This window comes from Boleophthalmus pectinirostris, unplaced genomic scaffold, assembly GCF_026225935.1.
Source record: "Boleophthalmus pectinirostris isolate CB_2022bp ecotype Guang Dong unplaced genomic scaffold, ASM2622593v1 HiC_scaffold_18, whole genome shotgun sequence".
Classification (NCBI taxonomy): Eukaryota; Metazoa; Chordata; class Actinopteri; order Gobiiformes; family Gobiidae; genus Boleophthalmus; species Boleophthalmus pectinirostris.
This window is the reverse complement of record NW_026571133.1, coordinates 6026080-6042407: the sequence shown is the minus strand read 5'-3', so window position 1 is coordinate 6042407 and position 16328 is coordinate 6026080. Positions and strand designations below refer to the sequence as shown.

At 36.6% G+C, this 16328-nt stretch overlaps 1 protein-coding gene across 4 annotated transcripts in view; it reads left to right on the top strand.

The window, feature by feature from the left end:
• nrf1 (nuclear respiratory factor 1) overlaps positions 1–15876 on the top strand; it is a 38381-nt gene extending 22505 nt beyond the window's left edge. For all 4 annotated transcript variants that reach the window (XM_020927403.2, XM_055153731.1, XM_055153730.1 and 1 more), the window contains exons 11-12: positions 4241–4362; positions 15438–15876. In XM_020927403.2, coding sequence (XP_020783062.1) covers positions 4241–4362; positions 15438–15598 — 283 coding nt within the window. In that variant the 3' untranslated portion in view covers positions 15599–15876. The remainder of the gene's footprint in view (positions 1–4240; positions 4363–15437) is intronic.
• The last annotated feature ends 452 nt before the right edge of the window (positions 15877–16328 follow it).

Here is a 16328-nt window from a genome sequence, read left to right as displayed (position 1 = left end):
TCTCGCTCCGTCCGTCATGTTGAATTAGTGTTTCTTGCCGCCGACCAAAATAATTCCCAGCATGCAACGCGCGTTTTTGTCAACAATGAAACTCGCCTATTAACCCTTGTGAATGTGTATTTTGAGTGATTCGTGCATGTTTGAGTTATTGTATTGTACTTACACATTTGAGGTGCCATTGCTCAGAAAAGTCGAGTTTTTATTATCTCGGTACGTAGCAAAATGCACTGTAATTACTGTAATTTCTGGACTGTAAGCCACTACTTATTTCTCACACTGAACCCTGTGGCTTATACAACGATGCGACTAATATATGGACGGATTCTTTGTTTGGCACATTGTCCATTCATATATACGGTCTATGGTTTGGCAACAGTGGATGTGCGCAGCCTGAGTGCAGAAAACTCCGCTGTCTGTGCGGTTTACACATAGAACATGAAGATGCAGCGTTTACTAGCAATTATCAGCGTACTAAAACAGTTTATCGCCGTGTCATAAAATAAGTTATGATGCTAAATGAACATTAATGAGGGGGATACGTCTTACCCGTGTACGAAAATGATGAGAAGAAACTTTTCAAAAAACTTCAGTAGCCGGACATCCACTCAGACCTGATTGACACAACTAACCCTGTCCCCAAGAGAGTCTGAAATCTGCTGAAATTCTATAAAACACTGACATGATACAGACAGGACAGAGGCTCTTTCTGCAGGAGACATGCGCAGAGAGAAACGGTGGTGATGCGCCGAGGAAGATGCTCGTTTGATTGTGTTTTGAACAGTTATTTTGCACTTCATACACACACCCTCCTCGTGGAAAACACACAAAGAAACATAGATAATGCAGCTTTTACGTTAAAGGCAACTGATGTGGTTATTGAAGAAGAAAATCGAGCTGCTGCACGTGAGCTCGGCATCAGTGAGTCGAACGTGACGAACTGACTCAACGCAAAAAGATGACAAAAGCTTTCAGAGGCGATGAAAGCAGACGGCCCGAACTTGAAAACGTTCTTGAAGTCGTGGACACCTGCGGCTTATAGACAAGTGCGGCCTGTATATGTACAATTTTAAAATTTATTTGATGTGGCTTATATTCAAGTGCTCCCAATAGTCCAGAAATTACGGTACTATTTTTCTTAGATTTTGGGTTTAGTTCAGCAGCATCATGTCTATCTTTTCATCAGTTTATGTCCATGTTTTAGTTTGCAATGAACAAAATGTACAATTATAATCTGTATATGTCATAGATAATGACTCAAACCAAGGCCCAATATTTCTTTTAACATCTTTTTTTCTCTTTCCTTTTCCAATCAACTATTTAAACAGCAAAAAATAGCTGCTTGAAATTTCCAGTCCATGCATACGAGTCTGTTAACCATACAGTGCTCCAGTGTTCTCAGTCTTGCAAAACACACACACACACACACTTGAGTTTGTGTGTTATTCCATTAGCTGAAAACGAGATGCACAATTATTACCACTTTTTCATGGTGATTGTGTCAGGACAAATATTCTAGTCAGGTGTGGTCCTGTGGGGCTTGTTACCTGTTCCCACCTGAGACCTCCACCTCTCCCTCCCTCTTTCTCTTTCTCTCTCCGCTTTCTCTCTCTTCTCTCCTCTCTCTTTCTTCTCTCTCTTTTCTCTCTTCTGTTTGTGGTTGCTAAGCCTTCATACTCCACGGAAACCAGAACAATTTCCCTCTTATGGCTTCACAGATTCAAACAGAGATCTGTTTGGCTTTGGTAAGGATAGAGCAAGATCTTGGTTGATAAAACTGACTCAGGATTGTGGGAAATTATTTTGTGATACATTATTTCCCCTTGGATTACATTTAAGGTTAAGTTATAGTGAAAAACTCTAGTAAAAAATGTGTGTGACTAAAGAGAAGTAGACCACTGCAAACCATTGTAGAAACCCAATAGGGATGTAACAATTATCGAAATATCATATCGTACGTTAAAGTTCTCACAATGACATCGTGGACCATCACAATATATCGAATTACAAGCTTCTTTAATTAAATGCTTTATGTTTTATTGCAGCAACAGCTAAAACTGGAGGAAACTACATAGACACTGATCTTTTGTGCTATTTCAGTGCAGCAAACTTGAAGAAATATCTGTCATAAAGAACTTTTCAATCTTAATTCTTTGGACATGGACATTATGATACTAATATTGTCCAAAGTCCAGGCCTTTTAAAAGAAAAAACGTAGAATTTCTGTTAACTTCTGCACAATATCTCAAAAATATTGTATTGTGAAATAATCCGTGTATCATTCGTTCATCTGTATTTCAAAATAAAACCAAAAATAAGAAAACAAAAAAACAACTATTTACTTCATTATTTGTCTCCAAAATCAAAACAATTATTTTTTTCAGTTTTCGATTTTGTGTTTAAATGAATCATGGAAAAAATGGACAACGGCCGTTTCTCGTTTATGTGACTTAAACTGCGATGCTGGACTGAACCGGGGATGAACCAGGACTGAACCAGGACTGAACCTGGAGTGAGTGTCGGGACGGGCCTGGAGGTACGCCCGTGTAGACTGTCTGGTGAGCAGGATTGAGACCAGGACTGAGACGGGGACGAGACCGGGACGAGAGACCTGGTTTACTCCTGGTTTAGACCTGGTTTAGTTCTGATTCAGACCTTGTTCAGACCTTGTTCAGACCTGTTCAGTCCTGGTTCAGTCCAGCATCACAGTCACAGAAATGGGAAACGTCCGTTATCCTTTTTTTCCATTATTCATTTAAACACAAAATCGAAAACTGAAAAAACAGATCTTTATTCATTTTTTCATTTTGATTCTGGAGACAAATAATGAAGAAAATAGTTGTTTTTTTGTTTTCTTATTTTTGGTTTTATATTGAAAAACGAATGAACAAATGATACATGGATTCTGATGCTCGTTCTGTTAAGCGTTTTATGATTAGATTCAGACAGTAACAGCTGACACACTGAAATTTGAAGGTGCACCACATAACATTTATGGTGCAGAGTCCATCACTTGTTTGTCTACTAATCCATTAACTGTACATGCATCTATAGACTGTATCTGTATGTGTATTTTTTACTCAGAGAACACATGTTAGTGTATTATTAGTTACATTATTAAGAGTCTGACATGTAATAGGCGGGCAGAGCTAAGTCCAGTGCTCAGTCAAAGTGCTTTGTTCAGAGTGGGGCACCTGGCCATTAGGAGATGTAGCAGATTCTCCATAAGTCCAGACAGGAAAGCCTCTTACAGCTCCACCTCCTCTCCCCCGCTCTTAATAAGCCTGTATATGTGTGTGCCAGGGCGTACGCCACGTTTATACTAACATCAACTGCCCACGGATCATTTATTTATTTGTTAAATATGGACACTAGCACACTTCAGTGTCTGTAAATGTGACGGTTTTAGCTTTAAACCGAATTTTCATCTGCTGTACCAGAGTGAGGGATACATATACCACCAATATACTGTATGTTTTTTACACTCCTGATAGTTAAAGGTGCATCGTGTAACTTTTTGGTCCCCATGGTTAGGCCTGTCACAATAAATACTATACTGACTTATGGTTCAATGTATGAAAACAGAACAATATATTTTGTGGCTCAATATTAATCATGTGTGGAGTGTCTTTGTAAAAGTAGGGAGAATTTGGAGTCTTTTTGTTTTAGTATAACATGATTTCATCTGTACAGGGTTAAATAACCATCTTGGCTAATTACTGGTTCATCCTGCTATTTATTTGATACACTTTAGCTCTTTTAATGATTCTGTCTTTTTAAAAATGTTTAAAAGAATTATATTGCTTTATTTTTATGGTGTCATTGGCATAAAGTAGTTTCAGTGTTATTGTGTATCACAGTATATCTCTGTAGCAAGGCCTAACTATGGTAATGTTCTCGCTATTCTGGGAATGTTTAACACATTATGCCATTAAACATGTCAATCTCCATGGAGACAAGAAAGTAACGCCATCAGGCCAAGTTACAGGTCAGATCTATGGTGAACCTATGCTCTTTGTGTTTCAAGGTACATTTGAGCAAAAATAAAAACACCAGTATTTACATAAATGTAGTATCCATATAATTAATTTCATGCTTTGGAACACTCGGCCTGTTTCTTCACACACTGATGTATGAATGTGTGAGTGTTTATGTGATAATCGACATACATCCTTAGCTGTATCTGTACAATATAAGATGAGTTGTATATATTTATGAATCCTGTTGTTTACTTTTGTTACAGTGAGGCAGCCGCTCACGCTGTGGCCACTTTGGCCGAGGCGACGCTTCAAGGCGGAGGACAGATCGTCCTCGCAGAGACGGCCGCCGCGGTCGGAGCGCTGGCCGGGGTCCAGGACGCCACAGGTACTACAGCAATGTAACAATAACATGATAGCTGGGGGTCTTAAAAAGGTCTTAAATTTCATGTTCCTATATTAAGTCCTCAAAAGTCTTAAATTATGCTGTCCAAATCTTATTTTTTTCACAAAGGTCTTAAATTTCATTAGCCTATTTTTTGTATACTCAGCCGGGCTGCAGTTCAATATTAAACGGAGGGAGGGAAAAAAAACAACTTGAAATCATGTAACGTGAACGAATGACCAATTTGGAGTATTCGCAAACAGTACTTTGGTTTCTGGTGCCGGCGGCAATGAGTAAACAATCAGTAATTTGGAGAAAGCTCTTAGATTCTAGATATAGTAGTTGGTTGTTCATTATTAGAACTGGACCTGGTGTTTTTCGCCTGCATAATGGGTGTGATGTTGGTCTTAATTAAAAAGGTCTTTAAAAAGTCTTAAATTTGAAGTAGTCACACCTGGGGATACACTGAAGAAAACATCGGTTTTACTTTATTTTAGCTACTCTGCATTAAATAGAATGTCTACACACAGAATACACACAAAAATACATATTAATTTGTTTTAAATGAATTGGTAACTAGTTTCAAAGTAGTTAGAATCCATCATTGAGAGAAGAGAAAAACACTGCATGGGTAAAATACAAAATAAAATGATTTGCTTTGGCATTTAATATTCATACAATCGTAAGTAATAGTAGAATTATCATGCATTTGTTTATGGAGAATACAAATGCACTGTGGTCAATACCTCTAACCAAATAACCCCATTCATGTTCATATTTTATCTTACAGTGCAATCTACTGTAACTATTCATAAGAAACTGAGGACTTGAGCTAATCAGATGTAATTAATGTGGCAGAATAAGCCTCCTCAGTCACACAGAGGCCCCTTTAATCTGCTGTGTGCTGATGGGGCAGATGGTGCTCCACTGCTGCACATTTAGTTTAGTCATATTTAGACTCAGATCTGTACAGAGGTTAATTTTAATCTTCATGATTATTTATGTTTTGATTTGTTTTTATTATGATTTTAATGTATTTCTTATTCTGTAAAGCACTTTGAATTACTTTGTGTACGAATTGTGCTATACAAATAAACTTGCCTTGCCTTACAGAATACACACAGTGGATTCTGCTCTGACAGAGGGAAGGCTGATTAAAGGGACTCTACCCATTTATTTCATGCAGTAAAATAAGTTTGTCTATTTGTCCCAGTACAGATGTATTGTAAAAGCCGCTCTTGGGCTCAAACCGAGACCTCTGTGTGTTGTCTACATGTAATTATGAAACATTTTTATCGTCTGTGAACCAGGAGGCAATGCCGATGCACTGTTACCATGCTAGTTGTTGTCATGTTGTAATTATGAGTGGAGTGTGTTAGGTGAAGGTTTAAGTGAAGTAGACCAGTGCAAAAGATTGTAGAAAACCAGGAAGTCTACAAACTGCCTGAAATGTTCCACAGTATGGCATTACATATATCTATTTCCAAGGATACAAGCAGGTGACACCAGGTTAAGTTACATGCCAGATCTATGGAGAGGTGAACCTTCTCATAGTGAAAAAATATGTTTTTCAATGTATTTTTACAGCAATAAAACACCTTAAAGTTATACTTAATGCCCTGCTGTAGGGTTGTAATACGGTATTACAGTATCCCACGTTATCAAAAAGTAGGAATGGTATCAGTTTCATTGGCGTCATTAAAAAAAATCTGCAGCGCATAAGGACCTAATATAATACTATAATTTATTGATACCTAAATGTGTTTGCTCAGCACAAATTATGTGTGGTTGTATTTTTAATTTAATGCTATCATGATTTAAAACTAATAGTGTCTATAACGTTTCTTTAACTGCGTGGGGGAATGACTTCGATTAGTTTTGCTTTGTTGTCACGTGACGCTCATAAGAGAGACCGAGACAAGATGGCAAGTCCGACCGCAAGACAAGTTGAAAAAATACTAGTACTTCTGGCAGCATTTTGGCTTCAGGTGCACATTTGTTTATGTTTTACAGAAACAAAACTTAAAACCACACACTGAAAATACATTTGCATAAACTATAAAGCGCTGATAAAAACAGCTCGCTCCTTGTGCGCTGGTGCGGTTCAGCTTCTGTCGGACTAAAGGACACGACTCAGTGGAATATGAGTGTTCTTTCTGTGACAGAGGATGTGCTGCTGATGGTGAGTCTGTTCTGTGCGTGTATCGTGTTGGAGATGGTTCATGTGAAACTTTTCAGAGATTATAAATTTGCAGGTCATACGCGTAGACCGTACAGCGGTGCAGCTTCGTAGTTTACCAGAGTCATACTAAAACATTTTGGTAATACTAGAGGTATAACAATATCCATGTCTCATGATATCGTCACAGTATAAACCTCATGGTACGATATTTATTGAGATATCATGGGAAAGCTCACGATTAGGGATGTAACAATATCCAAATCTCTCTGTATACGATGTTTTCATGATATACATCTCATTTTATATTTACTGCGAAATTTTGTGGAGGCGAACAAAACTACGAATATGCTTCTTTTTTTCCTCTTAAAATGCCTTAACAAGACTTAATCCAAAGAACTACTTAAGACCTTAAAAGTGCTCATTTCTTCTTGTAGTCTGCATTGAAATGGAGCCAAAGGATCATGGTCTGTGTAGTTCCCTCTGTCTTTTTTTTAGCTCTTGTTCATTTAAGCAAAGAGACTTCTAATTCGATATATTGTGATGGTCCACGATATTATTGTGAGAAATTTGACAATACGATATCACGATATTTCAGTTATTGTTACTCTCCTGGGTAATACCATAATAATACCTCGGTAAAATCTTGAGAAGTTTTAACGGTATCAAAATTTGGATAACGCCCAAACCTATCCTGCTCTGAAACATTCCGGGCAAAGCATAAAGATGGTGGTGGAACTGTCTCTAAAAAGTTCCATAGTGCCTCTTTAAAACGCTCGTGGATGTGATTGTGAATGTGGATTTTTATAAATATACTTTGCGTCATCCTTCACGTATTATTATTATTGCAAATTAGCTCATCCCTGTTCTTGTAAAGTTTATTTCGTCTTTGGCTCTTTAAATATAACTCGCATTTGCATTTTGTAGTTGCATTTTTTGTCAGTTACTCAATACTCAGAAAAATCATTTAATGCACTCTGAATGAATAATATAGACAGACTTCAATCAATCATGCGTGAAACCCGGCCTCAGAGTCCGGCGTGTCCTTTGATCAGCGGAGGACACTGATCTCTCCTAATCCATACATTGATGAACAAGGTAATTCTCGCCCCTCTCGATGTAATGTCTGAAAGATCAATGCGAAATCAATACCAGCGACATCCTCCTTTTATCAGGCTGTCAATTCCTCATTAGTGTTTTCTTTGCATTTTAGCAGGTTTTAAATATTGATGCTAAAAACGGTGTAGATCCCACAGAGACCTGCCGAACACTTGACCTGCTCCATTAACAGTTCATAGTTCACACAATTAGCAGAGTGCACAGTTTTCTTAACCTGTAAATATGAAGGTATTTGTCCAAAACAGGATTACACAGTGTTTTTTCAATGCACAATGTGGCTGTTGTGTTGATATAATTCCAGTATTTTCATAATTTTATAATTTTTGACGCAATAATTTCAGTTATACTAAAACCACAGTATGTTCCTTTGTTGTTTCTGTGAGCGAGCTTGCATCTCCATAAACCTAACTCTTATTTATTGTTGTGCCGTCAAAGTTCTCACAATAATATCGTGGGCTGTCACAGTATATTGAATTATAAGCTTCTTTGCGTAAATGCTTTGTTTTATTGCAGCAACAGCTAAAAATGGAGGAAACTACTGTACATAGACTGTGATCCTTTGTTCCATTTCAATGCAGAAAACATGAAGAAATATCTGTCATAAAGAACTTTTCTGTCTTAATTCTTTAGACAAGGATATTATATTGCTAATATTGGCCCAAGTCGAAGCCTTCTAAAGGAAAAAAGTAGAATTTCTTCAGTTCTTCATGTATTTCCACAAACCTAACTCTTATTTGTCGTTGTGCCGTCAAAGTTCTCACAATAACATCGTGGGCTGTCACAATATATCGAATTATCAGCTTCTTTGCTTAAATGCTTTATGTTTTATTGCAGCAACAGCTAAAAATTGAGGAAACTATTGTACATACACTGTGATCTTTTGTGCCATTTCAATACAGAAAACATGAAGATATAATTGTCATAAAGAACCTTTCTGTCTTAATTCTTTGAACATGGACATTATAACATTAATATTGCCCCAAGTCAAGGTCTTTTAAAAGAAAAATGTAGAATTTCTTCAGTTCTCTTTTGTTTCTGTGAGCGAGCTTGCTTCTCCATAAACCTAACACTTATTTGGCCTGGAAGAGGGCCTCCTCCTGCTTGTTTCCATAGAAATGTTCCATTAAAATGTTCAATAAAGCTTATCAGTCTAAATGGTGAATGATGAAAGTATGGATGTTTAACCTTCTATTTCTATGGAATTGTGCAGGTGGCGTGACACCTCCAGAAAGTTACATACTGTAGCTTTAAAACAAATCTAGGTCTTAATTAGACTAAATTATCAAAAGTCAAAATTAAAATCTAAATAAAACTTAAAGGAGCCAGAACCAAGACTAAATCATGGCAACTTTTGACTGAATGATGAATATCTGTCAGTTTTAACTTTTTCACTATAAAATACTACATCTGAAGGATCTTGTTATTGGAATATACTGCATTTAGTTTGTGGAGATATTGTTTATTCCACCAGTACTGGCTCTAATTTGAACTCATATTTATAAACATTTTTTACAGAGTATTTAACTTTAAAAGAATTTTAAATTCTCATATTCAAAATATTTTCTATAATTATTTACAAGTCTTACTTTTAAAAGCAACAATTACAATCACGATTAGTTCACAGTGTGTACAATTTGAGTCTATTAATTTACGTATCAGAACTTTTTTTAGTATTTTCTCCTGTGTCAAGTCCTAATCTGGACACAATATTTTGTTATTCGCTGATGAAATTAAATCACCAAAACAAACGCAGCTTTTGTGATTTGATAAAAGTGCCATTCAGTCTGCAATTTCGATTCACTACTTATAGAAACCCTAATCCTGTCTCTTTGCTTCTGAATAATTTGTAATAATCTATAACAATAACTCACTTAAATGGCCAATAGAGCCTGCACAGTCGGTCCTTCTCACTATTGACCTTAGCTAATCACCGTAGTGCTGCTTTGGAGTGGAGAGCTCTTTTAAGTGCCCAGACTCACACAATGATTGGTTTGTGTTGAACCCTCCGCTCCCTCCTCTCTCCTCTCCTCTACCCACAATGCACCAGGCTCTACCCTCGTACGTGAGTGGCACTCGAGTCTGTAGTCGTAGTTTAATGTGCCGGTGTCCCGTCCTCAGTAATCAGGGCCAGTGTGATTACGTTTAACCCGGACATAAAAACATAAATGCGGACAAAATGACAGAGGTTTTTTCGTTTCAATGTTTACAAGTTGTTTCCTTTTAAATAATTAAAGCAACATTTTCAGCCACTGCTCATTTTCTACCAAGCACTTTGAGATTTAAAAATGTAAACTGCAATATTAATAAAAAAAACAATTTACATTTTTCTTCTTGCCACTTCTTTTTGGGCATTTTTTTTGTTGTTGTTGTTCTAGTTTCTGTTGGTACAATTGAATGATGTCAATATGGATGATGCTAAATTTCATAGTAAAAGAATGTAAAATGTTTACTTGCCCAAAATATAAAAGTCACTAGTGTATGTACAGTATATAAAATAAATATATACCTTGTTACTGCAATATACTACATTTGGTTTGTGACAATATCGATTATCCCACCGGTACTGCAGTTTCGATGCATTGTACAGTCCTACTCAAAAACATATAAAAGGTTTGTATTTATTAGAATTTAATGACAAAAACTAAGCAATTATTACATTGTTATATATTTATTACTTGTATAATTTAACAATATGCCCCTTCAATTGTTATTTTTAGTTTTGTAAAAATATATATATACTGTATACTCAGCCATATCAAAACTAGAATACATATTTGAAACTTGTATTAACAGGACAGAAATGGACTTGTTTTAGAATGTTTATGTCAAAACTAGAATAAGATCACATAATATTAATTAATAAGAAATTCATTATGTTACGTAAAAAAATGCCTCTGCTTCTTTCATTCCCTTTTTTTTAGTATCATAATGGAATTATATTGAATTGCTGTTGCCAGAAATAGACTAAATAGAGTGAAATAGTCATGAATAGAAGTCGGGATGTAACAATAACCGAAATATTGTGATCACAATAATATCGTGGACCATCACAATATATCAAATTACAAGTCTCTTTGCTTAAATTAAGAGTTATGGTGCAGCAACAGCTAAAAAAAGACAGAGGGAACTACATAGACCATGATCCTTTGCTCCTTTCAGTGCAGACTACAAAAATAAATAACAGTTCTAAGCACTTTTAAGTTTTAGTTCTTTGGATTAAGTCTTGTCGAGGCATTTTAAGAGGAAAAAGTAGCATATTGTGAACCGTGTGTAACGTGAGATGTATATCGTGTAAACATCGTACTGAGAGATTTGAATATTCTTACATCTTTAATCGTCAGCCTCCCCACCATATCGTGAGCTTTCCCACGATATCGCGATAAATATCGTGCCGTGAAATGTATGTCGTGAAAATGTCGTACCGAGAGACTTGGATATCGTTACACCCCTACATAGAAGCATTGAGTAGACGTCCCTTCACCGAGTTCAAAGCTTGATACCTGCTGGAATAAAGAAGCTGATGAACTTGAACATGATATAATATACAGAAAATAATACTGTTTTTGTTTTTACTGTACATAAAGTAGAAACTGAATCAATACAAAGCAAATCCATGACCCAAACATTGACTATAAGTGTATTAAAGCAGCATATTTCTTGTGAGTTTGCGACGGGCCGTAGTCCAGTCCCTTCCCCTCCTCTGACCCCTCTATCTGACACTGACAGCTTGGCGGGTGGAGCAGGGCCCATGTGACCTCCGCTTTAATCCCTCAGGCAACTCACACAGCTGCGGAGGGGGGGAGACAGAGCCGCTCCTGAGACACGCCATTGTGAAAGGCACGGAGGTTCTCAATGGGACAAATATACCTGTGTTTGGATCTATCTGGATGTGAAGGTTAAAGGGTCTGGGCCTGATGTCAAACCGTGACAAAGCAAAGCAGGTTTATTTGTACAGCACAAGTCATACGCAAAGGGCTTTACAGAATAAGAAAGACATTAAAATCACAATACAAACCAATCAACACATAAATAATCCCCATAAAGCCATGAGTCAGGAACATGTTGTATTTTTTTTTTTTACTTTTAGCCCCGCCCGCTTAGTCCTCTCTGTCACTGTGAGATAAATGCACCGTGACACAGAAACAACTGGGAAAGGGTCAGGCAGTTGTTTCTATATAATTCTCATATCTCTATTACTGTTTGCTTTTTTGTTGCTTTAAAAATTGCACCAAAATTGAGAGTTAAGTGTCTGGGATAGTGTCAGGCAGTCAGTTTCCCATGGTTCTTTGCAACAATGTGCCTGATAAAGTCTCAGTAGCTTCTGTATTAGTTATTACCTGAGAAGATGCTACGTATGATAAAATTTTACTCTTATTTCTTTTTTTTTTCTTTATATAGCTACGAGGGATGGGCATGATTAGTCGATTAATCAGTAATTGATCATTAAGAATGTCATCGATCATGTTCATTTTTAATCGACAAACCAAATGTAGGTTGCTGTGTGTAGCATGAGGAGACAAGGCTGCGTCTGACACAAACACTGGAGTTGTGCCTCATAGTCCCATGTCTGGCTCCTTGGAGACACTGTACCACTCAGTGAGAGTGTTTACAGCACATCAGTGTCCCGGGTATGATCGGGTTTTTGGAGTATCCCGGTTTCGTCATGGTGCATGTAAACGCAGTATCCCAATTACTGCAACATAAAGTTGAGCCACATGTGTCCAAAAGACAAACACTTTTCAGTCTTTTCATCACAACAGGAGCCAAAATAACTAAAGTGACTGACATAAATAAAGTGAAATTATTAAATAAAGAGCTGCACTAAACCTGCACACGTCTGATCTCTGAAAACATGAACCATCTCCAACACGACACACACAGAACAGACTCATCATCATCAACATCCCTCTGTCACAGAGAGAACACTCATATTCCACTGAGTCGAGTCCTTTAGTCCGACAGAAGCTGAACCACATCAGCGCACAAGGAGAGAGCTGTTTTTTCAGAGCTTATAGTTTATGGAAATGAGCCATGTGGTTAAGTTTTGTTTCTGTAAAATGTAAACAAAAGTGTCAAAACTGCATTAAACACATTATAATCTCAAACTGGCTGATGTGGCTCTATAGTGGTTATGGTTTATATGTTGTAAAATTGAATTTATTTATGCAGATTAGTAATAGTAATAGTAATGATGATCATTTTCATATAAAATGTTAATGATTAATCGAAAGTTGATCGTTAAATTTCCCAACAATCGATTAAGAAAATTTTGGCCATCCCTAATAGCTGCCTTTACCTCATACTACATGATGTTAAGAGCATAAAATAAATCAAAATCAAGTAGAGGCCCTTTAAAGGTTCACTATGTAACTTTTCTGGTGGGTTATCTGATATTTGTTTGTGTCCATGGAGATAATGTTGTTTTTCCTGGAATGCTCCACTGTAAGGGACTTAATTTGTGTGCACAGTGCAGATTTTAATTAAAATGTATATAGATGATTATTAATTATGTTTTGTAGCCATAAATGTTCAGAAATAGATGAGATTCTTGTATTAGTTTTGCAGTTTATATTTTAGTCTTTTTAATTGTGAAATCCTCTGGACATGTTAAAAATGTGGACTCTGAACAAAACCCTGATATGTAAACACACATTTAATTTCTATTTGCAGTCATAATAACGTATTTTCCAAAATAGCTCAACCCTAATTGGTAGAGATTTTATTTGTCTCGTAGTCCTGGTCTCTAAGGGGGATTCTAGTGTGCATGTTTTTGGTGGTGAAGGAAACTCGAGCACCCAAAGGAAATGTGGAGAACAGGCCAACTCCACACTGAGGAAATTAAACCCTGGACCTTCTCGTTATGAGGCAGGAGTACAAACTTGTTAACAGATTTTCCCCCAAAGCTCATGTTTAAGTGTTTGTTTTATTGACAATTAAATAATTTAGAATCAACATTATTGAAACACCAGAAAAGGCGAGAAAAGCTGAACAAATGATGAAGGCAACTTTGAGTCATAGTTGATTAACAAAAATGTTGCTGCAAGAATGCATCTTAAAGGGCAATATTACTCTGTTTTCTGATCTTTTATAATGTTTTCTCATCACAAACAGACCTGGAGTTGTGTTTTGTTTCACTCACACATGTTTAACACACAAACCTGCATATTTAGTTCTTTTCCCAAACAGAAAAAAACTCTGTTCCACCTTGTGATGCCATATCGTGTCGTCAAAAGTCTCACAATAATATCGTGGGCTGTCATAATATATCGAATTACAAGTTTCTTTGCTTTAAATGCATGGTTTTATAGTAGCAACAGCTTATAAACATAGGGAACTACTAGGGATGTAACAATAACCAAAATATCGTGATATCGTATCGTTAAAAGTCTCACAATAATATCGTGGGCCTCACAATATATCAAATCACAAGTTTCTTTCCTTAAATTCATTGTTATGGTGCAGCAACGGCTAAAAAACAGAGGGAACTACATAGACCATGATCCTTTGCTCCATTTTAGTGCAGACTACATGAAGAAATAACAGTTGTAAGCACTTTTAAATCTTAGTTCTTTGGATTAATAATAATAATAATACATCGGACTTATATAGCGCTTTCTGGACACTCAACGACGCTTTACAAACAAATAAGAGTAACACTTTATCATGAAAATATCGTACTGTGAGATTTGGTTATCATTACATCCCTAGGAACTACATATCCCATGATTCATTTCAGTACAGACAACATGAAGAAATATGTTTTTCACTTGAATTCTTGCAATTATGATGGAGATAATTCACACCAAAATCTTGTCAAGGTATTTTAAAAGCAGAAATGTGTCCTGTCTACAATTATATCAGCCTCTTCAAAATATCGTACCGTGAGATGCATATCGTGATAATATGGTACCGAGAAAGTTGGATATCGTTACATCCCTACTGCATACACCTTCACTAGAATCATTTCAATGATTTCAGCCCTGGAATTGCCGATCTTTACTGAACCAAAAGTAAAACGTAGCAGTTTGAAAACATCATGACAAGGTGGAACATTTTGAGCTTTGGCTTTGCAGACAGACTGATAATAAAGGGTTACTAAAATTAAACAAAACAGAAATTCAAGTATGTTTTTGAGGCATTAACAACATTATAACATGGCTAAAAGCTCACAAGAGTTAATTTAATGTAATATAGGACCTTTTAAAGACCACAAATCACATTAATTTATCTTTTATATAGATATAAATATGCTTAAACATATCAAATGAAAAGCTTTATCATTTTACTTTGTGTTTTGACAATAAAACAGAAAGGGCATCTGGAGTAAAAATCTGCATTTTTCTGGTACTATCTTGGCTGGTCAGTGCTGTAGTCATCCATACGAGGTTGCCAGATAGAAAATGAAAGCAAATAATACCAAATAATACCAATATAAACTATTAATTGAGCTGAGTATTGGTTGAGGTCTTGTAAACAGATTTTCATGTCAGTTTTGACTTTTTGTGCTTAAATTTCCCACAGAATATTTTTTACTTTTCAATCAGTCACTCTTGTAAAACATAATGAATCCAATTATGACTGGATGGCTGAGTTTCGAACCTTTTACACCTGTCTCAAATCTAGTAATGTTCATTTTTATTCAGCAATCACAAGATCCAAGCGCTCATACACTTTTTATCAATACAAAATCAACTTGAAGCTATTTTAACAATATGCAACCAATAAAATGTTTTGAGCTGTTACAGTGTTTAACACATTTTGACGTTTTCTTCTTTTCCAGGTTTGGTGCAGATCCCCGTGAGCATGTACCAGACCGTAGTGACCAGTTTGGCGCAGGGTAATCGGCCGGTGCAGGTTGCCATGGCACCGGTGGCGACTCGGATCGACAACACTGTGACTCTGGACGGACAGGCTGTGGAGGTCGTGACCCTGGAGCAGTGATACAGGCTCCTAAAGTCCAGAACAGAGAGGGGAGGGGGAGAGAACGCTAGAGTGGACTTTCTGTAAACACGTGCTGCCATTTGCAATAGGTCTGGTTCACGTTTAGGCCTGTCACGATAAGACTGAAGTGCTATATGAGAATGATATTGAAACTAATTTTATACGACCGACACAATAACCCTATGTAACCGTCATAATGTCACCTGCGTGTTTCTGTGGGTATGTCATTGCTCTGTCTGAAATATTCCACAGTGTGACATTAAACAGATCTACTTATATTTATTCACTTACAGGTGGTTTTATAGCTCGAAAATACCTAGAAAAACAAGAATTCTGACTGTGAGCGGGGTTGCCTCTTCACAGATCTGACCTGTAACTTGGTCAGGTTTGGTCTCCATGAAGATAGAAAAGTGTACTGTATTTTTTGAGACTATAAGTGGCACCAGCCAAAAAATGTGTAATGAAGAAGAAAAAAACATATACAAGTCACACCGGACTATAAGTCGTGCTTTTTGGGGGAAATTAATTTTATAAATTCAGAGACCAGGAACTGACATTTCATCTTGAAAGACAAGTTATAGTAATAACAACAGAACAGAGAACGACAGACTGTTAACGTCACATATGAACAGTTCTTCAGATAAACTATAACATAAACAACAGAACAGAACAAGTTTAAGCAAACTCTCCATCTCACTCCAAATCACTAAATCCATTCAATTCTTCATCC